Genomic DNA, 24,191 nt, shown 5'->3' on the forward strand with positions numbered 1-24,191 from the left:
TTTATTTTTTTAAAGCCTATTACAGCGCTTTTTTTAAAAAGCGCTGTAAAAGACCTTCTTATTTTATTTTTTTAAAGCCTATTACAGCGCTTTTTTTAAAAAGCGCTGTAAAAGACCTTCTTATTTTATTTTTTAAAAGCCTATTACAGCGCTTTTTTTAAAAAGCGCTGTAAAAGACCTTCTTATTTTATTTTTTAAAAGCCTATTACAGCGCTTTTTTTAAAAAGCGCTGTAAAAGACCTTCTTATTTTATTTTTTAAAAGCCTATTACAGCGCTTTTTTTAAAAAGCGCTGTAAAAGACCTTCTTATTTTATTTTTTAAAAGCCTATTACAACGCTTTTTTTAAAGAGCGCTGTAAAAGACCTCCTTATTTTACTTTTTAAAAGCCTATTACAGCGCTTTTTTTAAAGAGCGCTGTAAAAGACCTCCTTATTTTACTTTTAAAAGCCTATTACAACGCTTTTTTAAAGAGCGCTGTAAAAGACCTCCTTATTTTATTTTTTGAAAGTCTATTAGAGCGCTTTTTTACAGACTTTTTAAAGCGCTTGTCCAAAAGCGCTGTAAAAGACCTCCTTATTTTTTTTTAAAACCTTTTTACAGCGCTTTTCCAAAAAGCGCTCTAATAGGTCCTTTAATTATGTGAAATCAAAGTCTTTTACAGCGCTTTTTTTATAGCGCTTGTCAAAAAAGCGCTGTTGTATCCTCCGTTATTTTTAAAATATCATACAACAGCGCTTGTATTTAATAAGCGCTATAAAAGAAGCGCTATAAAATGTCATTTTTGGCGTAGTGTATGGTGACAACAATTTCCTTCTATAGTGTCGGTGATGACTCTTCATCATATGCATATTTTTAATTGTTTTTAGTCTTATCTATCTTTAATCATTAGTTAATTTAAGAAGTTATTTGATATATTTTGTTGATTTTAGTTCTTTGATTTAGTGAAATGCTTATGTTCTTATTTCTTTGATTAAGTAGATATTTTTTGTAGTTTTGTGTTGTTTCCTTGTTTTAATGTAGTGCTGAATTTTGGTGAAAAATCAATATGACCTATGTGGAGTATTTCATCCATACTTGAAGTTGTAGATGTCCCATTGGAGTCAACCCAAGTGCGAATCAAAGCTAATAGCCATAGCTACAATTTTCATGAAGACACTGAAACCCAATTTAGTCTCAAAAGAGGAGAAAAACGCAGAAAATGTCAAACAAAAGAAGTTGTGAGCCTGAAGCGCAACAACTGTGTCTGGGGCGCATTTCCGCACTGATGAGTCTGCCAATTCGCGCTTGAAGCGCAACAGCTATGCCTGAAGCGCGTGACAACGAAAGTCGTGAATGGGAAACACCACTTTTTGACTTAAACCTAATAATATTAGCATTAAATCATAAGACATGCATGTGAAAGATACTTGAAATTGTCCAGCAACATGAACAAACATAAGAGTAAACAGAAAGGAAAAAAATCTAAGATTGTCATAGTAGTGAGTTGTTCAGCAACATGAACTCACAGTAGCCAAATGTCCAACATGATTACATTGATAGAGGTGATTGACTCTAATTGTGAGAGTGATGAAGACAATCAAGTTTGAATGTAAACGGTACGCGATCGAGTTTGGATTGATACATCAATCAAATTTGAGTTCATTGAATTTTTTATTGAGACTTTCTTTTGTTTTTGAGAAAAACAAAGATTTAATCGATAGAATAAAACTTCAATTAGTGGGAAAAAAAATTAACACATTAATTTTAATAGCATTTCCACAAATAACACTATAAAGAATATAAGTATGATCTTTAATAAAACTTATATTATAAAAGTTATTTAAAAATTCTATAAACAGTGCTCGTTCTGTGAGGTATGAAAAGTTAATTTTGGAGCAGCGTCAGAAAATATATATTTTGTTATATATTCGAGTAATTGTAAGCATTGTTCTCGTACAGTAGCAGAACTACAATCATTGTTACAGTGCCTGAACCCTCCTGCCAAATTTAATTGACGTAATTATTATTAATCTATTTAAATACCTATTCTTATTTTCACGTTGACTTTAAATTAAACTATACACAAGTTATAGTATTATAGGCAAAGCGATATTTCTCACCCATATATTCTATATTTTTTTATGAGAAAAATAAATTTTAAAAACTATGTAAGAAAAAAAATCTTGATAGAGATTAAAAAAATTGTTAAATTAATTTTTAAATTAAATTTAATTAACTAAATTATTTTAAATATGTGTTTTAATACATAAACCATATAAATAATTTGATTTTTTATTGTGCAGTGTAATTTAACTTATTAATATGGTCCAATTACCTATATATTTTGCACACCACTACTTTTAACCACATGCAAACTAATTTAACTTATTAATATGGTCCAATTATCTATAAATTTCTCACACTACTACTTTTAACTACATTCCCTCATGGTTATGGTCCCTTCAACTATTAATTCTTAGATCGGTTTTCACTCGGAGTGAGTATTGTAAATTCTAAAATATGAATTATATTCTTATCTGTAAAAATGATATATTGTAATTGTACAGTTTTTTAATTAGTTTTCAATATTTTGGCAATGATTGGATATATTTAAGTTCAAATTAGCTTACTTTTGCCAACTTGGGTAGAAGGAAATTCAACAAATGAAGGTTTTATCAAACCAAAATGAACAAAAACAATTTAAATATATTTATCCATGGGTAGATGGATGTCTTGTGTTACAATGTTGAATTTGAACTATTTTTTTATAATGCGAAGATTGAAGTACCCTTTACACTTTCTTTAATGATATTTTGTTTATAAAAAAGAATATATTTATTCATAAAATTAATTTAGGTGAAATAGAATCCTTTTTGGATTCCATGTACGAGGATATATAATATCTCTGTGGGAATATAGACACAACACTTCCCATCAATTCTTGTTCTCAATTTGTGGATGATTATGTTCACTTTCCACTTCAATGTTACTAGAATTTCCTTGATCTTGCTCATGAGCTTTTGATGCTTCACCATGCAAACCATGACCAAGTTGTGCATTCTTCTTGATTACTTCATCAACATGAACATCATCTTCAACTGAAATCACAACCGTTGGTTTTCCAAAAGGACCAGGCACAATTGTTTCCGTCACCTTTTTATGTTCATCGATATGAACAATATCAGCTTGTTGAGTCTTCTTCTTCTTCCTCTTCTGAATGCAGCAAAATAAGGCGAAAGCAAGCATGGAAAACAATGCAATGCCGCCAAATGAGATGATCACAATGACGATGATCGTCGGGTGGTATGGAGAGGGAGAGGGTGGAAGTGGTGGTGGTGGAGATGGGAGAATGTGCGGTGGTAGAGGGGGTGCAATGGGGCGGTGTGGAGACGGTGGTGGATGGGAGTGTGGTGGTGGAGGAGAAAATGGATGAGATGGCGGTGGTTGTGGCGGTGGAGGGTGTCCATGTGGTGGTGGTGGTGGAAATGAGTGAGATGGTGGTGGTGGAGGTCTGAAGAGATGGGAAGGTGGTGGAGGGTTAAAAGGGTGGAAAGGTGAGGGTGGAGGGTTGAGGGGGTGTGGAAAGTAGAAATTGGGTTGAATTGAGGCCATGTTGGTTCTTTTGTACAATTTGATGATGTTCTCAAATATTGATGTTTTGTTTTCGAATATGATGTGATTTGAGTGTATTAGTAAACTGTGGATTTATATGGAAAAAAATGTTGGTAGGAAAATATGAAATTGTTTTATTTTTGTAATAACTTGACTCTCATGCAAAGTTTCGAAAGGGTTGTTTGTAGTGAAAAACACTTCTCATTGGATTTCCTTAGCTTATATTACTTGTATTGCTTGTTCTTATTTTTTAGACTTAGTTTATTTTGCTTGTCATACTTGTCCATATGTTTTTTCAAAATAAAAATGGTAGGATTTCCCCATATGTTTTTTTAATTTTGATAAAATATTGATGTGAAATTTGCAAACTGCAGATAAGCGGTGCACTATTTTTTTGTTTGAAAATACTAATGCTTGGTTGCTTAAAAAAGAGTGCATTATTATTAGCAAAAATTGGATGTAGCAATACAAAAAAATATCATAGATCAGAATTTGGTTAAGGTGTGGTGTTTTTTTTTAATCGGATTGATTAATTCTAAAATATTACATAAGAGAGAGTAGTATTTAGTTACTACACTTATAACGTCATAATTTATTTCTAAAAGTGTTTCTTTCATACTTATTTTGCTGTTAAAAAATAAAAAATCTAATGTTTTATTTACTTTGTAAAAATATTTTTTATTTACGTATTACTAAAAAGATAAAAAATTCTTTTTAAGTGAACAATTATCTATTTTCTTAAAATAATAAAAATATAAAAAAAAAACTATTTTTTGTTATTTTGAAAAGCATATAAATAAACATACATTTAGAAGAATTAAAATACAATATTTTCACAAACTAAATAAGAAGTGGACTTACAAAAAAAATGGTGTCAATACCAACACTATAATCTTTATTCACACCTCTGAATATCAAATCTTTAAAAAGATTGATTAGTTACAAAATAAAAAATAGTGTACCCATATTTGCTCATGACTATGAGTTATAAACCTATGAACAAGAATTATGAGGAGCTGCTACATAATATTGGCCCACTTACAATTTAGCAATCATCATAGTTTAGAATCACATTGTGCAAATATGTGAATGTATATGGGAAGTATGAGGAAAAGTATACTCATAAAGAAGATAAAGATTTGGTTGTGAAAGCAGGTGGCAAATTGTTAACTGTAGAATTATCAGTCCAATTCTTTTCACCCCAATGCCATAACATACTCTCCCAGAAGCAGAAATCCTCGAAGCACGTTTTCAAACGCGGGTCTTTTATCTTAATTTTCCAGTGACCATCACTGAAGTTTCCTTTCTCCGCTTGTCTACGATCCCACTCTAACGCGGCCTTCTGTTTCGACCTAAGCAAACAGAACTTCTGCAAGTTTTCTGGCATGGCGTCATGGACCTTCCACCACCTCGCATGAGCTATATTGCTCGCAAACTCCTGCAGAATGTCCACGTTCCAGTTGCAGTCATAGTCTCGGAAACAAAGCCATGGTTTATTACCGAGATAGTGGATTACATAAAGGATAGGTGGATCCGCTCCAAAGAGATGGGTTTTCATTGCCTTTTTCTCTTCTTCGTCACCTTCCCAGAAGTGCTTCAAGAAGTTCATGTGTTTCGGAATCCGATGCCACCACGTGAAGATTTCGTTTAGATAACCCTGGTCGCCACCATTGTAGGACACGATCTCATTAATGTGATCCATGAGCAGTTGAAATGTACAATTTGACGGCTCAACCACCATTACACCTGAGTTGAACAGTGTAGCATTGTTTCCTATGGCTGATATTTCAGGCATCTCGAAAAGGAAATCGATATTTCTGAGTATAAGCAGGTCAGCGTCAATGAAAATGATTTTGTCGTAATCTGTTAACTGCCAGAGACGGAACTTGCTGTAGTTCCACTCGTTATATGCCTCCGGTTCTGCTTTCGGATTCCTGATTCTTTTGATCGTATGGATCTTCCATCCAGCCGCTTCCAAGCCACCCCTATGATAATCACTGATTGTTTCATCAACCAAAATCACAAGATCCCGTGTTGAACCAGACATTCGAATACTTTGAGCTGCAGTAATGGCTCCACAAACATATAAATTTGCAGAGTGCAGGATCGTTGCATAAGCTTCTCGGTGTGCCCTTTCTGAGTGAAAATTTTCTGTTTAAGGTAGACAGACAGTTAGTCTCTGATCAATATATCCAGTTAACTTCATGTGTACTAACTAGAATTTCAAAGGAAATGAAATAATAACTTTTAAAAGCTATATTGGATTTTTGAAATACATGATCAAGATTTAAATGTACTAACCTAAGACATGATTTTCATGCTTAAATATACCAAACAGTAGCATTCAATTAATTTTAATGTTCATGCTTTCTCTTGCATTAAGCACTAAATTTGTTGAGATACTTTAAGGTAAAAGATTAGTTGAGGTAGTTTAATTATCGATGTGGGATGTGTGGCATATATACATAATAAACGGAAAAGAACAGTGTGCAGTTTTTAGGATTTTTAGAAATTTGAGAGGTAGAGCCCTGATATCTTGAATGAATACCAATCACTGGTCGTTTTCTCAATTAGCAACACCTCTGAGTCGGGAAAATACCATTGTTAAATAGAGGCTATAGCGCTATAGCATAGTGGAATTTGAACAAATTGTAATTGTTCATTTGTTCTGCAATAAAGGAATCATTGAATACAAAGTATTGTCAAATAATGTCTAAAGCGGTGCTATAGCATTGTTACGAAGAAGAATTTGACAAACCGCTATCCGTGATTGATAGATAACACCGGAAAATACTCACTAATAATACATTATTTTCTTCAATATTCAGATCTGGTACTTAATAGACACCTTGACTAGTATCTCTGGTGAACAAAACATTAATAGGTAGCGTAATTGCAATAAGTACATTGTCTTAGTTGACTTTTATTCTTTTTCATTTTATTCTTCACAAGAAGAAAATGTACTAGAGCACAGCATGTAGAAACTCAACCTAGTCATTGCTTAAGGAACAAGAAGATGAAAACAAGCTTTTTTTCCGGTGAGGGGAGAAAAAACATAAGAACACAAAGTAAACACGACATAGAAATACAAGAAGCTCATATGAATCTGACCTTTAGCTTTCAAAGGAACAGCTAGTTCACATGAACCAATTGGTAACTGCAGCTTCTCTCTGAGTTTATGCAAGTCGGGTTCATAAAGCCAGGCATTCCCTTCACGCTGTATAATATCCTTGCAAGTGAAGAGATTTGGAATTGGGAAACACTCCGTCACAAAAAGCACGCGCACAGGATGAAACCCTTTGGAAGAGGCAGCAAGTCTAGCCGCTTCAATCTGCAGGTGCAAACGAGCTACATCTCTTGACCAGCGCCCTGACTTGTCGCAGGGTAGCTTAACAGCAATAAGATCGAGCCGTGGTTTTCCTGGTACCTGAATCCTAGGTAGTGCCGGACAAGTAGGAACCTCGTATTCTTCTTCTTCATCTATCCATTCTGGATACAAGACTTCCCAAGTGATGTTACTGGAAGCATAGTGCAGGTGAAGAACTACATGTTCGGCTTCTGGTACCAGCTGCTTCCAGTGATCAATCTCACTGTCATTGAAGTTTAACAAGCCAACACCCTGATATGTGTCCTTATCCTTCAAACTTTCAAGAACATTAGTTATTTGGATCCAGTCGATATTTAGAAGTGATGCATAACGGGGATCAGTTCCATCAAACTCTCCATTCCAGTTGTTTACAAATGTTGACCTGCAACCCAAAAGATAATCTCCATAATAAGATATTATCTCAGAAAGAGTTGGATGCTTTCAAGAATTGTAAGTAAAGAGACAGATATATTCTACTAACAATTGTAAATTAATGCTCGGTGCTAAAAAAGGGACACATGATTTTTAACTTAAGAGAATGAATGTGTGAGAAACTTCGTCTTTCAAGAAAAGACAACATTTAGAAACGAAAGTAATACAATGGCATGAAACAAACAAAGCTTATGATGATGTAACAAAATGTGAAAACATGGTGAAAAGAAAACAGGCATACCGTGATATAGAGTTTGCTATATGATCGGTATTATAAACAGCTGGAGGATGGAAAATTGTAAGCAAGGTTCCCAATATAATAATAACCAGAACAATTTTCCAATTCGGCCTGCAATTTATACTCCTATCTTGGAACGGAAAATGCAATGCTTTCTCAACATCTTTGAGATCCTTATTTCTTTGAGACCTTCGCTTGCTAGTATCTTCACTGCAATCAAAATAGACAAAAAAATAAATACTTTATATTGATAATACAATGTTCAATTCTGTGCCTTCATTAACAAATACATATAAATTATGTATACCAAAAAATTAGACAAAAAGTAAATTTCTTCATCGTTACTCAATAAAAATATGTATACCAAAAAAGAAAACCTAATCCCAAATAATTAGACAACAGTTTCAAATATATAATTGAATCAAAATCAATTGATATTGCTTGATATAACAAGGTACAGAATCTCTTCCTCTTCAGAATCTCTATGACTCAACTAAACAGCTTTCTTCTTGCATCCTAGAACCATTTAGAACCAAAACTTTGTATTTGCCACGCTTAATCTTAATATTCAGACGAATCTGAGATTCATTCGATCAAACAACCTCCATCGAAATTGAAGTTAATTGATTAATAATTTCCACTTACTACAAATTGCCAAATACTACTAATTAACAATAATAGCATTAGGTTCCAAACAGGAATACATAAATGAAAATTACACAAATATATTAACAATAATATACATAAATGATAATTACACAAATAAAGCAATACTAACAATGACAAACATTTAGCATCTCAAATTACTAAAACATAATTTTAATATTCTCTATTACAAAAGTTCATAAAATAACTCATGTAACATAAGGCGTTTAGCTTGACCGACAAAACTATTAGAAGAAACACTAACACTTCAAATTGAAAGTGTATCAAGTGTCTAACACTACACCTACACAGTCACATGTAATTATATTCAATCACTTCCATTTCCATTTTTATTTTTAAAATGATTACCTATACGAAGCACTAACATGGACACTGCACACAACCTCTATAGCACCGACACCTCTGATCAAAGAGGCGGCCTCATATCAGATACCTTGATTACATTTAATTAAATCATTTTCTCAAATTATTACTGGTGTCAGTGTCAATTGTGTCTGGGTTTCATAGTACAAGACGCTGTCACATCGACACGACTAATAATTTGAAAAAATGAATTCGGTGTGTCGGTGACATTTGGACTGGTCTTTGATGAGAAGTGTTGGTGTTAAACTGATGATTACCGGTATCTATGTGTTGTGTTAGTGATTCATAGCAATTAGGAAGCTAAAATGAACTATATTGAAAAATACAAAGTAATTCAACTAAGATAAAGACTAAAAACATAAAGCAAAATGCAAATCAGGATTCTTTGATTTTGAATCAGTATAAGCTACCTGAATGAAGTCGACAATCGGTGACGTGGCTCGACGGTGTTCGGGGCGGGACCCCTCATCTTCGATTTAGGTCAATCCAGTGTTGAACAGAATGCGGAGTCAAATACACAAAGAAAGAAAGGAAAAAAAGATACCAAAAATAAGAGGGAGAAAATTTTGATGAGAATGGAAGGGAGAGGGAAGAAAAAAGTGTTTGAAAAATGAAGGGAATAGTGTTGAAGAGAGAAGGTTGAAGTGGATAGGATCAAGAATGAGAGTAGTGAAGAGTGGTGGAAACAACCATTACTTGGGAGCGGTTACAATTCACAATGACGAGAACTACTAAACTTGTAGGAAAGAACTATGACTTTTTTCTTGCCACCGTCAAATTGTATTTAATATATTTTGGAGAGAGAAATAAAATATATATATATATATATATATATATATATATTGCATTATTATATATTTATTTTATGTGATTTTGACTAAGCATTATTATTTGTAGTTTTGTCAACAGTAATAAATTAATAATACTACTACCTTACACGTCAAAAAAATATTAATACTACCTTAGAGGTTTAGGCCAAAACATATATATAATGCTGCTGTCTCTAATTTTATTATTTTTATTTTAAAAAAATTAATAATAGAAATTACATTAATTGAAAACCATATAATTTAAAGTTGTTATAATTGATAAAGATGAAAATGCAAATAAATTCATGACATCCAAATTGATAACATAAAACGGAAAAGTGCACACGGATGTAACACAAAAAATACAAATATGACAATATTGAAGTGTTTAGAATATTCGTGTCTTTGGATTGAATGAATTTACATTGGATTGAAGTTGATCTATCAATTCAAAACGAACACCGCAATTGTTGAGGTCAAAATCTCTTTTATATATGTTTTAATGACACCAAACCTTATGAAATAACTATTAAGTTTTATAGATGATGATCTACTGATTATTACACTTTTTATTTAAGAAACAAGTAGACAAGTTATAAGTCATTTACATCAACAAGTGCATAAATATCTACTCAATGATCAAAGAATCAAAGTAGCATCAAAATATTACAACAATAACATCAAAAGTTTCATTGAGATATTAGAAAAGTATGGATTGAATCTCAAGAGTTAATTCAACTACGTTATCATTAATTGATAAGAATGTTTCTTGCAAGATAAGAGAACGTTCTCTTTTTCCAAAAGTGAATGTTAGCCTAAGAGTTCATAGTTATTGTGCCTACATTGTGTTAGCACTTTTTCAAACAAGTTTATGAACCTATGAGAAACAAACAAGTCAAAAGTTGTCTCAAGAATCAAATGCAACAAGTGTTCAAAATATTCTGAACCAAATAATAAGGAGAATGATCAAAATGATCATTTGATACTTTGAAAAATATGTCCAATAGATTTATTATAGATCCAACATATTTGAAGATAAATTAAAAAGTCAAAGAACATATTTATGAAAAAATCTCAAAAGGAATATATCATATACTATGTCATCCATTCAAGAGAAAGATTATTGAATATTCAAAAGAACATTCTCATGATAAACAAGTTCATTGCACTCATAAATATTCCTATCAATTTAGCAAAATAACAATAATCTAATTTGATGATGAATTCATTTCAAATTTGAATAACTTATTATGTCATTTATTAAAAGAATGATAGAATAACATTCAACATAATGTTCTGATTATTCATTTAAAAAGAAAATGACCAAAATGATCATTTTGAAAGACCAATATGCAATAACTCAATTGGCATTTCACTCATGGGCATCCCAATACTTAATGAGCAACTAAATGTCCAATTTTTTTGGAAGAATATTCAAAATAAATATCAAAATAATTGGAGAATGTTCAACAGGACATTATGGTTGTCATTTATTAAAGACAAATTCAAAACATATCAATTTGGGAAGTCCAATTGTAAGATAAGAATGTCAAATTTGTACATGGAGCTACTGAGATATAATGAGCACTTAAATGACTCAAATTGAAAGTCCAATTAGTTAAAACAACCTCCATATTGATCGACAAATTGATGTGTTGTGAGCAAGGACAAAAAACACAAGTTAATGGTATTAGCATTGTTACTGCAAAAAGTTGTGCATGATTATGATCAAACATAATGTCAACTGACATTTAACAGCTCATTATCACACTTATTCGTGTTTTCTTACAGACTCAAAACAAGAACATCTTGGATTGATCAAGAACGTTCAAGACAGAATTATACTACACTTAAAATGATTGATTTAGAAGATTGTTGACACCTATGGAAGTGTGTCCAACAACTCTTTTTAGTTTAAGCTGAATATTCAAGTCTTTCATCATCTATATACAAAAGAATATATGAAAGATGAAGATATGAGTTTGACATACAATCGATATTCACTTGTTCAAGTCAAAAACTCTTCAAGCAATCTTTAAACTCCCTTCATGATATCTTTGGATCATCCTTATCAAGTTTTGCTTTCATTTATTCCCAAACAAATAGTTGAGAATCATTAGATCCCAAGCACTTTTATCATACATATTGTAATTGACTCAAGTCTATGTTTTATGTTAGATTGAGTGTGTTTGTAAAAATCATTTCTAGATTGAAAGGTGGTTGTAAAAATCCTTTATTCGTTGAAAGGTGGCTATGAAAATCCCGTCAAGGTTGAACCATGTTTGTGAAAATTATTTATAGGTTGATAGGTGACGATTGTAATTGATCAAGACAAAATGCGTGAAGGAGAACGTTCTGGTTCTACAGCACATAGTGAAAATCTAACGATTGTGAGGACTAGACTAGCCCAAATTGGGTGAACCAGTATACCTTTTTTGTGTGATTTTTCTATCCTTATCTTTAATTATTTGCATACACATATCACACTTCATTATCATTGTTTTTATTTACAACCTCTTGATTTCATATAAATTGTACATAATGTTCTCGTCAATTAAGAGCTTACTAATTAACTTTTGATTACCAAGTATAATATTGAGTAAAACATTAATTATAGTGTGGAAAATAATTTTTAAAAATGGTCACAATTCAAATTCCCTTTATTGTGATTATTCATTTTATTTTAGAAACAAGATGAGAAATCAAAATAATGTCACACTAAGACGAAGAACAAAAATAACGTCACACGAAATCATGAAAGAAAAGCTAAATATGTATGGAAATTATTTATTTATATAAAAGAGAAAAGAAAAAAAATATTAGAGTGGTGATTTTGAAAAAAAAATTGACTCTAAATCACCCTTTTACTCAAAGAAAAGAAAAATAGAATAAAAGGAAGGCGGATGGTAGGCGCATGCTAGGTTTCAGATGACTCTTCATCATATGCATATTTTCATTGTTTTTAGTCTTATTTAACTTTAATCATTAGTTAATTTTAGAAGTTATTTGATATATTTTGTTGATTTTAGTTCTTGGATTTAATTAAATATTTATATTCTTATTTCCTTGATTAATTAGAGATTTTTCGTAGTTTTATGTTGTTTCTTTATTTTAGTGTGTGGAGTATTTCAGTCACATCTGAAGTTGTAGCTGTCCAATTGAATTCAAACCAAGTAAAAATGAAAGTTAAGATCCATAGCGACAAATTTCATGAAAACACCGAAGGCAAATTCAAACTCAAAATAGGATAAAAATACATTATATGGCAAACAAAAAAGGTTTTGCGCATGAAGCGCAAAACCCGCGCCTAGGGCGCATTTTGACATTCTTGACACTGTCCAATTGCGCATGGGGCGCGCAACACGCGTCAGAATACATTAAAACATGTTCTTCTCACTTTTTAGGTGTCTTTTTGACTATTGGGAAGTTTGGAGACTTGTGCCCTAACAGAGAAACTTAGAGACAGTTGTTTCTAACACCATTGGAAGAGTTTTATCAATAACCATTCATGAATATTTTTTGTAATTCTTCTTTAATCTCTATCTTTTGTATCTCTATCATGAGTTACTAAACCTTATTTGTTAGGGATGAGTGAAACAAGATGAAATCTTTATTTGTCTAATTTGATTTCTAGTTATATGAATAAGTTTATTGTATTATTTTTCTCATCTTTGTGCTTAATACTTTAAAATTTTCTACGATTCGTATTTTGAAACGGAAGTAGACTTTATGAATGCTTAAGATGAGAAATTCATGATATTGTAGTCTAGGGATAGATGCAGATCATGAAATCAATTAAATTAGTTGCAAAGGCAATAATTTAATAATAGAGTTCTTGTATTGTAAAAATTAATTTTAATCTCAAATCCACTAAGTAATTAAGGGCTACTTTGGAATTAAAGGTTTTGTCACTAAGATAGTAGGGCAAGAATAATAAAGAGAATTCATTAATAGTTCAATAAAGACATTTAGTAACTAGGATCAAATTCGAAACTAAAGTTGGATTCAAAGTGAAACTCATCCCTGACATTTTTTTTATTATAAAAGATCAATTCTATTACTCTTGTTAGTTTCAAATATAATATCAATCAATATGGAAACTTTTTGTTCAATTTTAGTAAATAAACGTAATTCAATAATATAATGCAATCCTTGAGTTCGACACTCGATACTATTGTTTTAATTATTACTTGAAACGATTTAGTACACTTGTTGAAACGGTATAAGTTAATGCAATACAAAGTTTAGGACACATTACACCTCATATCTCATTTAGGGTGCATTTTTTATTGTTATTTTCATTAAAAAATCACTTTTGAAAGTTTGTGTTTGTTTATTACAACTTTTAAAAAAATGATAAATATGAAGATACTTTAAAGGTTTAAATATGTCTTAGGTCATTGCAATTATAACTGTTTTTGATTTTGATCCTCGTAAGCTTCTTTTGTTTGTTTCCAATACTTCAGAATATAGTTTCATTTTAAAATAGTCTTTCAATCCAACTTCCGTTACAAAAATTGTAACACCGTTAAATCGAAATATATTTAAAACATAACTTTTTTAACCTAAATATAAACCTCCAATATAATTAACGCAAAGAAATTTGAAGCGAATCAACCGAAAGAAGAAACAAACATTCGTAGTTTTGTATTAATATTGTATTTAGAACTCTAACCCTAATTTACGTGTGAGTGTAGTTTTTTAGAGAAGAAGAATGAATTGAAAGATGAAGAATGAAGTATTTGGAGTTAATTTTAGGTATTTTTTAGGGAAGAATAATGAAATAGTTGGGGTTAATTTTAAATTAAAAATGGTTGTAATTTAATTATATTGGGGATTTATTTTTAGGTTAAAAAAAGTTATGTTTAATTATATTTAAGTTTAACGGTGTTACGATTTTTGTAAAAGAAGTTGGATGGAATGACTATTTTTAAATGAAACTATATTTGGAGATATGTGAACCAAACAAAAAAACTTGTGAGGATCATAATTATAATTACAAAGACCAAAGACATATTTAAACCTATTTTAAAAATTGTTTAAAATGATAAATTGTTTTTAGTAGATTATCGAAAAACTCATTTTTTATAAATGATTTTCACTACGATAGACAAACACACATAAACTTCTCATTTTCTTAAGAATCTTTAACAGTATGTTTGGATGAGATAATTAGAAATTCCAAAAAAAATAAAATTATAAGCAATTCAAATGCTTCAATTGAATTTCTTTCATTTCTAAATTATATTATTTGGATAAATAAATTGTTCTTTTAAAATTAAGCTATTTTTATAAATTTTTTTAAAAAAAAATAGGGCAAACAAATTTAATTTGGACCAAAATTGAAATTTTGGAAAAGTTGAGTGACTTTTTTGTAAATAACGAGGACCAATTTGCAAAACAATAGAAAATATAGACTAATGTGTACATTTTGAAACATATAAGATCAAAATTATAAATTTGAAAAAATATAGGGACCATACCAAGATTCCTATATTGATAAAATACCTCATAAAATTCTTTGATTTTGAAAATTCTTCAAATTTATTATCCAAATAAATTATTTTGCATTAAAGAATTTGAACTGTCCTAAAAAATTATATTCCTTCTAAATTTTTTTTCATCCAAACACACTCTAAAAGATAGTATCTAAATTATGAAATAGCATAATCACTTTTAAGAATCCATAACAAACATACTCTTAGAAAATAAAATTGATGTAAAAAAGAAAACAAAAATCAATTTATCAAGATTACGATTAAAGTCTCTTTAAAATTGAAAAAGCAAAAAAAATCCTTAAATAAAGACAAAGAAAAAGTATAAAGAGGTACTTTAAATTTTTTTTTTAAAAGTATCCAAATAATATATATAAGTAAAAATTATCTTTTTAATGAAATATTAGTAAATTTTAATAGACTTACTCTTACTTAATATAATATTTCTAAATTACTTCATATTTAATTTAACTTTTTTTAATATTTTTTTCAAAAAATTTGTTTGTGTAGAAGGTAATTTATAGTGTATTTATTTCAAAGAATAAACTTACAATCGTTATAATGTCATTCCTATGACGTTATAAATAGAAATTTTATTCCTATCAATGTGTATAGATGTGAATGGTAAATAACTAAAGTGCCTAGGAATATCATTGGAAAAAATAACGTACTCAAAAATATATTTAAAATTTATTTAATTTAAATTTTTTTATAAAATTATAAAAATAAAGTGTTAAAAAATGATGTAAGGGGAGAAGTTATGGTTGTTGTCTTTTGATTCTCATGGAAATGTAAAATTTTCATCCTTTACCATGGGAGTAAAAAATAGAAAAGATATGATGAGATTCTATTCAAGTGAATAAAACGAGAAACAAACATGAAAATGTAGAGGGTAATTTACTATATGAAATATTTTTAATTTTTTTTTAAATTGTTTTAAATTTATCTATTAATAAGAAGGTTAATTATCATATGTGGTTCCTTAACTTAATTTCAGTTAACATTTTAGTTATTTTTTTTTTCCTGATTTTGTCCTTTATTAAGTGACAATTTGATCTTTTATGTTTTAAAATGTCAACAATGTTATCCTTTTTTTACAAAAATTCAAAAAATTCATCAAAATTTTCAAACAATATATTCTTTAATATAATACAAATTTCATCAAATTCGTACCCTCATATCTTCAAATAAACTCATATTTGTCATTCTTTATTTGATGTTGTTAGAGATGAAAATATGAGTTTATTTAAAGATTTAAGTTATGAATTTGATAAAACTGCATTATATTGAGGATAATAATTAACTTTATAGGTTTTGTTTGAAATTTTTTATAAATTTTTACAAAAAATGAGGATAACATTGTTGACATTTTAAAACATAACATGAAACATAGTCACATTCTTGGGAAGAAATTTGTAATCCATGAAGCAAACACTTCATTGGACAATAGATTTAATTTTTATTGAGTATGTATAAATTAAATGTAATAAATTATTTTTCTTAATATGCATAATTTAAACATTTTTTATTAATAATTTATTTTATGGATATATCTATCTAAGTCTTATTAAGTCAACAAACTCTAACTCTAATCTAAGTTAATTGTCACTGCCGAATCACTTATAAATATAAGTTTTTCTCTCACTTACGTAATGTAAACCACACATATGGTTATCAACATCAAAATTAAATATATTTCATCAAAATTAGCATTCATCAAATGCATAAATGATTCAAAATTGTCACTGGTAATGACACATAACATTTAAATGTAAATACAATGAATGATAAATGCTCAATCAAATGTTATGTATAAATGAAAGACTATTTTGATCATAAATATTAACATTAAACATGTATGTGTGAATTACATGCTCAATCAATTAATATATGAATTAATTCACGTGCCTTCTATGAATTGTTTTGTTTATATTTAGACAAAACTTTGCATAGTTATGCAAACTCTCTATGTACAATTAACCTACGTGTGAATTATCAATAGTGATATTATGATAATTAAGAGTTGCATTACTTAATAGGATACATGTATTAATTGTCTTCCATTATAAATGCATTAATCAAAGTCGTATGACTATGTCTTAATTAATCAAAGTTGTGTGTATTACAAAGGACATTTGTGCATTAACCACAATTGCATGAATGAAGGATATGCATTAATTAGAATTGAGTGATTTAAGACACGAAGATGATACATAGAGGTAGCATCAAATCTATTAAGTCTATATGCAACAAGATTTAACCTTAATTCAAGCTAACATCATCAAATCATTTACAAATATAATTTTCCCATCTATTTACTTAGTGAGAGTCACACACATGAATATCAACATCAAAATTAAATGCCCTTCGTTGAAATTTTCATCCATTAAATGAATGAATAAATCAAAGCTGTTATCGGTAATTACACACAACATTAAATGCAATGAATGATTGTTTCACCAAATAATATGTGTGAATTAAAGTCTATCTCGTAATAACTATTTGCATTAAACATACAAGTTTACATCAATTACAAATGCATGAATGAATACTCCATCAAATGTATGTGTAAATCACATGCTCCATTAATTAGTCTTTGAATTGAATCACATGTTCCACATACAAGACAAATAAGAATTATCAATCGTTATGAGTTTTTGTTGGACTTAATAATCACAGACAAACAATCGTTTTTCGGGCAATATTGTTATGCGGTGAAACAATCCATTCTTTACGGTGGTTATTTGAAACTTTTCTCAAATCAATGGATGAAGAAAAGTCTAAAACCATTGTAACATATCAAAATGTCGTTATGGGTAAAGCTATTTTATGGATTGAGCACTTGACATGTATGACAAAATGCTCTAAGGCATGTGAATCAATCTATTACCTTCTATGCCAATCTCACCCTAAAAATTATCATCACTTTTCATCTTTTCCCATGTTTGTGACCAATCAACAGAAGATACACAAACAAGACTTCACATGTAGTTTTTACTTTTAATAGAATTGAGTTGAAAACTAGTATTCAATTGATTACATGGCCTTATAATGCATCATTCTCATATGGTGTAAATCGATCATCAAATTAAAAGACAAAAACTATATTTTCACATCATTTGAGATTAAAAACTTGAACATAAAGATCGTTAATTATGCAATTTAATCACATAGTATAATTTTTTTTCAAAACTCACAGTAGTATAACTCACAACAGTACAAAACTCAAACATCTCACTGATAAAGTTGAAGTAATGTCAATTATAAATGTTACCGTAACTTGTGCACTACAAAGTTCATACTACATCATGAGAATACAAGTGTAATTGAAAAAACAAACTCATAATTGATATCAAAATATCATTCAATTTCATTGAACCAATTACTTGTGCAAATCACTGTCACTTTACGATAAAACAATCAAAGAAGTTTCCCTATGAGTTGAAATAAGTTAAAAAAATCAGTACAGATCTTCATGTTATATCTTGCAGCGACAAAATTGACTCTAAATTGTTAATTTTAAGATGAAATATGCTTAACACGATGGGGTTAGAAAATCAAGAGATATATTTTTAAAAAATGTTAAAATCATTCTCAAGAGTGAAAATTAGCTTTTGTCATGGATCACACATGCACAATATTTGACATGTAGTTTATGTGTTTACTTATTGAAGCGTTGATAGTGTCTATGCTCAGTCCACGCGAATGGTTGTATCAGAATGTGTCGGTGTTAGTTGACGATCACTTAAGGTGATTCTATGGTTAGGTTAAGACGAGACACAATGTATCATATATAGTGTTTCTTTCTACTTACTTCCATAGTGAACCTTGTACATTAAAAGTCCAATTCATTTTATTTAATAAAATAATTTTTTAATTAAATTTTTACTTTCCGATTTAACCGTTTTACTGTGTGACCCTATAGGCTCCTACTTAATTGGTAATAATATAAAATATTAAAATAATCTAAAATATTAAATTAATATTACATATTATAAACAATAAGTGACATACAACAATACATCATTTCTACAAAATTAATGAGAAAATCAATGATACGATTTTAAGCTTACCGTCACCAGTATTTACTGTGCAATTAGTGTCCTTCATTCAAATTTCTTAATTGAACACAAAACATAAAAAGTGTCATCCTTGTTAGGTCAAATAATTCGTTTATTGATTCTTGAGTATACATGCAATCACTAATATGCTCAATATCTTATGTTATTCTATTTTGACGTATTCCCATATATTTTACATATCACTCTATTAAGAGGCTCAAATCATAACTCCTATTATGCAAGATAGATGAATCTTATCTACATCACTCACATGACTCTACATGGTTTATTGTAGATCTAATAATCATTGTTATGATTGTTTTGTTACAGATAATGTTTGATGGTTTTAAAGTATACAACTCCCTAAGTAGGAATCGTAGTGACTTCAAGTCGAAGGACTATTCACTATAGTCATATAATAATCGTTAATGAAACTTGCATAATTATTACGTAAAGTTCTCATAGAAAATGAATCTAGTTCAAATATTACTTTTAAAATTTATACCTATGTGGAGACTTTATATCTCATATCAATGACCCTGAGATGTGATAATCATCTATGCATTATTGTTGTCCTATTAAACAATAAAACTTGACTACATATAGTTTAAGAATAATGTCATTATGTTCAATGGAGTCACATGATTAAGTTACACTTAATTCCATCGCGTTAAAATGTTGGTTGCCACGTGTCAAATATAATGAAAAAGAAATTGATAAAGATATTGAGGAAACTAAATTGAGCGAATACAAACTCGTGAATTTAGGCCAAACTATGTATGGCTATGAAAATTCTCAAGGAACAATTAATGCAAATTTGAATTTCCAATAATGATATTGTAATAAACAATTACTATATTAATCAATAGAATAATTGTATTAATTTTTATCAATCAAAAATAAAAAATATGTGAGTCAAAGTTATATGATTATGCATTAATTTAAATTACATGCATTATCAATTGCGGTTGTTTATTAACCAGAGTTGGTCAAACTTATGAGAAGACCTAAAGTGAATTTTTATATGAGATTTTGTTTTTAATTTTAATATACTATTTTATAAAATATATTATCAATTATTATAACTTTAAGAGTATAATTATTATATCAAGAAAAGAGTATAATTAATATAGCAAATATAAATTTTTGTTGTGCAGACAATGAATGAGTTTGGTTAATGTGTGTTCATGTAAGGGAATCAAATTTAGTAAAATAAAATTAAGAATAAAATTCACTAAAAAGAATTGTCCTCCGTAAGTGGAGTAGCCTCTGAATTTTTTATTGTCTTTATTAATCATTCCCAATAGTACATATATAGTGTTGGAGTTTAACTGAGAGTTGTAAAAATACTCTCCTAGCAGAATGTAAATCTAACAGTAATGTACCATTTGGAGTTCATAAGATATTCTAGAAAGATATTATTCTTATGTAGGCAAAGACATCACCCTTATCTAATCCATGATACATTCATTCATCCATTTGGACCTAACTCTGTTTCAATTACTTCTCACACGCGAGCCTTGTTCTGGTCGAGCATCATAATGACCAAACTCCTCTTCCTCCATCAGATTTTGACTCACGACATCCCTTTCCACATGGAAAAAAAAACCTTGTCCTCAAGGTTCAAACGAGGGTACATTTTATGAATTTCAGTAAAAGATTCTCATGTAGCATTTTTTGGATATTGACCACTCCATTGAATGAGAAATTTGTATTTTTTCGAATCAGACGCATGCTCCAAATTTATGATTGCAACTGGTTGTATAACGGGTTGATTGTCTTCAGGTTCTACATGAAGATCCAATGAAGGTGTTGCACCCCCCAAGTATGGTTTCAGTTTTGAAACATGGAAAACTTGTTGCATTTTGCTTCCAGGTGGTAACTAAAGTTCAAACGCGAAATCTCCAATAGCCTTTAATATCTTGAATGGACCATAGTAGCATTGGGATAACTTATGGACACATCACTCGGTAACAAATATATGACGATATGGTCGCAGTTTGACAAAAACTTGATCACTTTCCTTGAAAATATGTGGAATATGGTGTTTGTCAGCATATAACTTCATTGTTTGTTTGGCCATGATGAGCTTTTATTTCAGTTTTCCATAATTGTCGATCGATTTGTGAACTATGAATTAACAGTCTCAATATATGATGAACATGCTATATAAGAAGGCAAAGAAGGATAAGGCTTTCCATACACAACCTGAAATTGTGTATACCCCGTAGTGGTGTGAATTGGGGTGTAATAATATCATTCAGCCTAATGAATGTACCGCCCCCAATCTTTGGGTTTGGTGTGAACAAAATATCAGAGATATTATTGCAAAGCCTTGTTTTAGTTTGACCATCACTTTGGGGGTGATATGCGAACGACATTCGCAACTTTGTGCCACTCAATCTGAACAGTTCACACCAAAAATTGCTAAGGAAAATTGGGTCTCGATCAGAAACAATGCTATTCTGCATTCCATGAAGTTTGCAAATCATTTTAGCAAATAATTATGCAACCTTGGTGGCAGTGAATTGTGTTGGTAGTATTCCAAAATGTGTAGCCTTAGATAAACGGTCAGCCACAACTAGTATCACAATGTTGTTTTGGAACGAAGGGAGTCCAATGATGAAATCTATAGAAATATCTTCCCATACACCTTGAGAAATTGGAAGGGGTTGAAGCAACCCACATGGAAGATGAGTAGGAGTTTTGGTTTATTGACATATACGACAATTGTTCACAAAGTTGATAACATCTTGTTTCATCCCTTCCCAGTAGACATTCTCTTTAAGTCGACCCCAAGTCTTCTCAATTCCACTATGACCTCCAAAAAGGGTAGCATGAAATTCATCAAGAAGGACTTGTCTAAGGTAAGATATAGTCGGTATATATAGTATTCCCTTGTAGAAAAGCATGCCTCTTATGAATTTATAGTGTGGATATGCCTCTGAGTTATGTTGAATTTCATGAAGAAGTTGTTGTAATTTCAAATCAGCTTGAATTGCTCTTTTGAGATGGTGTAGGAACTCCCAATGAGGAACAATTAAAGCCAAACATTGTAAAGGTGATTCATGTACCCGTGATATAATGTAAGCGACTTTGTTTTGTGCATCAGGCTTATACATAATTTCATATGAATAACCTAATAGTTTAACCAAATAAAATTGTTGTTCCAGGGTTTGTATTACCTGAGTCATTAATTCACAAAGGTTGTGTTGATCTGTGTAAATTATGAATTTACAACCCAATAGATGTGTCCTCCATTTTTTAACTGTTGAAGTAATGGCACATAATTCCCAAACATAAGTAGATGCATCAAGTACTCGGGGACAAAATTTACGACTATAATAACAGATGGGATGACCCTTCTGACATAATACATCACTCAGTCCCATCCCGGAGGCATCTGTTTCGAGCACAAACTCTTCATCAAAATTAGGAAAGGAAAGAACAAGTGCTTCGGTCATAACCTTGTTTAAGGCGTCAAAAGCCAACTGAGTCTAATCAGTCCAAATAAAAGAGCCTTTACGCATTAAATCAGTAAGAGGGCAACTAAAGAAGCATAATTAGAAACAAATTTACGATAAAAACCAATAAGTCCAAGGAAGCCTCTAAGTTGTTTAAGTGTTTGAGTTTGTGGCCAACTTACCATAGCTATCATTTTTTCTGGATCTGGTCCAACACCTTTCGGGGACATAATGTGGCAAAGGTAAGCCATAGATGATTGAGCGAAACTACATTTGGATTGTTTCAAAAAAATAATTGTTGCTCAATTAGACATTTGAAAACCAATTCCAAATGATGAACATGATCTTGCAGCGTGCAGATGTAAACCAAGATGTCATAAAAAAAAAAAAACAATGACAAATCTGCAGAGATATGGTTGAAACAATTGATTCATCGTTGTCTGAAAGGTGGATGGAGCATTGCACAACCCAAACGGAATTACAAGGAATTCATAGTGACCTTGATGGGTGCAAATAGCCGTTTTATGAACATCAGCTGCTACCATTCGAATTTGGTGGTATTCGAAACACAAATCCAATTTCGAAAACCAATGTGTATCCTAATGCTCGTCAAGTAACTCATCAATTGCTAGAATTGGAAAACAGTCCTTTACCGTTAAAGAATTAAGTGCGCGGTAGTCAACACAAAACCTCCAAGTGTCATCCTTTTTTTTAACTAATAGAATAGAAGATGAACAAACACTATTGCTAGGTTGAATGATCCCTTTTTTAACATGTCCCGAATTTGAGTTTCAATTTCTTGCTTTTGAAAATTTGGATAGCGATATGGGTGTACATTCACCGGATTGATTCCATGAAGCAGAGGAGTATGGTGATAAGTGGAACGAAACGGGGGAAGAGCTCTGAATCAGAGAAAATAATAGAGTATTTGGACAGTAATGTAGTAACCTCAAAAGGCATTATATAATTCGGGTCAACTTCATATACTGATGAAAGGGGGTGAAAATCAATAATTGTGTGAATATCTTGTGTATCGACTAATCGTTTCAATTGGTGTAAGGAGGATTCTTCAGGACTTGGCTTAGGTTGCCCTTTCAATTTGACTATAGTGCCACCTTGGTCAAATGGCATTGTTAGGTTCTCATAATTTGTCAAGAGTGGTCCAATTATTTTGAGCCATTGAACACCTAAGACAACTTATGCCCCGCTTAGAGGTAAAACAAAGAGATCCACATTAAACAAATGATTATCCAAGTAGAGTCCAATTTGGTGACACATAGAATAGCAATGTAATTCCTCACCATTACCCACCAATACTTGAAATCCTTGGGTTGGAGTCAGAGGAAGCCCAATTATTTCTCCACTATATCCTGAATAAAATTGTTTGGTACTACCGTTATCAACCAGAACTGTCAAAGGGTTTTTGTGAATGTGTTCGGTTACTCGCAAAGTTTGGGGTATGGTATGGCCCATTAACGCGTGCATACTAATTTGTGGATTAGGTTCATTGTTTGGGTTTGGTTCAGGTGAAAGAGTAGGCTCAGCTTGAGGAAGAAGTTGGATTAAGGCCTCTGATTGTGGATCAAGATAATCAAATTCGCAAATGAGGAGGAAAAATCGTTACTTGCAACAGTGACCCGATTGGAAACGATCATCGCAATTATAACATAACCTTTTCTTCGCAACGGGGTTGCAGTTCAGCAG

General features: G+C 30.7%; 2 protein-coding genes across 2 annotated transcripts; both read right to left on the minus strand.

The window, feature by feature from the left end:
* Positions 1-2,666: 2,666 nt before the first annotated feature.
* Positions 2,667-3,668, minus strand: LOC101491242 (uncharacterized). Its single transcript, XM_004498377.4, has one exon. The coding sequence runs from the start codon at positions 3,590-3,592 to the stop codon at positions 2,915-2,917; it is 678 nt and encodes a 225-aa protein (XP_004498434.1). The 5' UTR covers positions 3,593-3,668; the 3' UTR covers positions 2,667-2,914.
* Positions 3,669-4,449: 781 nt separating this feature from the next.
* On the minus strand, positions 4,450-9,420 carry LOC101499585 (putative UDP-glucuronate:xylan alpha-glucuronosyltransferase 3). Its single transcript, XM_004498325.4, has 4 exons — positions 9,069-9,420; positions 7,633-7,839; positions 6,704-7,341; positions 4,450-5,743 (listed from the first exon to the last, which is right to left on the minus strand). Exons 1-4 carry the CDS (start codon positions 9,125-9,127, stop codon positions 4,713-4,715), a joined length of 1,935 nt encoding a protein of 644 aa, XP_004498382.1. The 5' UTR covers positions 9,128-9,420; the 3' UTR covers positions 4,450-4,712.
* Between the last annotated feature and the right edge of the window lie 14,771 nt (positions 9,421-24,191).

The sequence above is a fragment of the Cicer arietinum genome, chromosome 4, assembly GCF_000331145.2.
Source record: "Cicer arietinum cultivar CDC Frontier isolate Library 1 chromosome 4, Cicar.CDCFrontier_v2.0, whole genome shotgun sequence".
Taxonomy (NCBI): Eukaryota; Viridiplantae; Streptophyta; class Magnoliopsida; order Fabales; family Fabaceae; genus Cicer; species Cicer arietinum.

Excerpts from the sequence above, each read along its gene's own strand:
- LOC101491242 (XM_004498377.4), bottom strand. The coding sequence starts at position 3,592 with ATGGCCTCAATTCAACCCAATTTCTACTTTCCACACCCCCTCAACCCT.
- LOC101499585 (XM_004498325.4), bottom strand. The coding sequence starts at position 9,127 with ATGAGGGGTCCCGCCCCGAACACCGTCGAGCCACGTCACCGATTGTCG. Across the intron at positions 7,840-9,068 it reads CGATTGTCGACTTCATTCAG|TGAAGATACTAGCAAGCGAA; the intron begins GTAGCTTATACT and ends TTTTGATTGCAG. Across the intron at positions 5,744-6,703 it reads TGTTCCTTTGAAAGCTAAAG|AAAATTTTCACTCAGAAAGG; the intron begins GTCAGATTCATA and ends TACCTTAAACAG.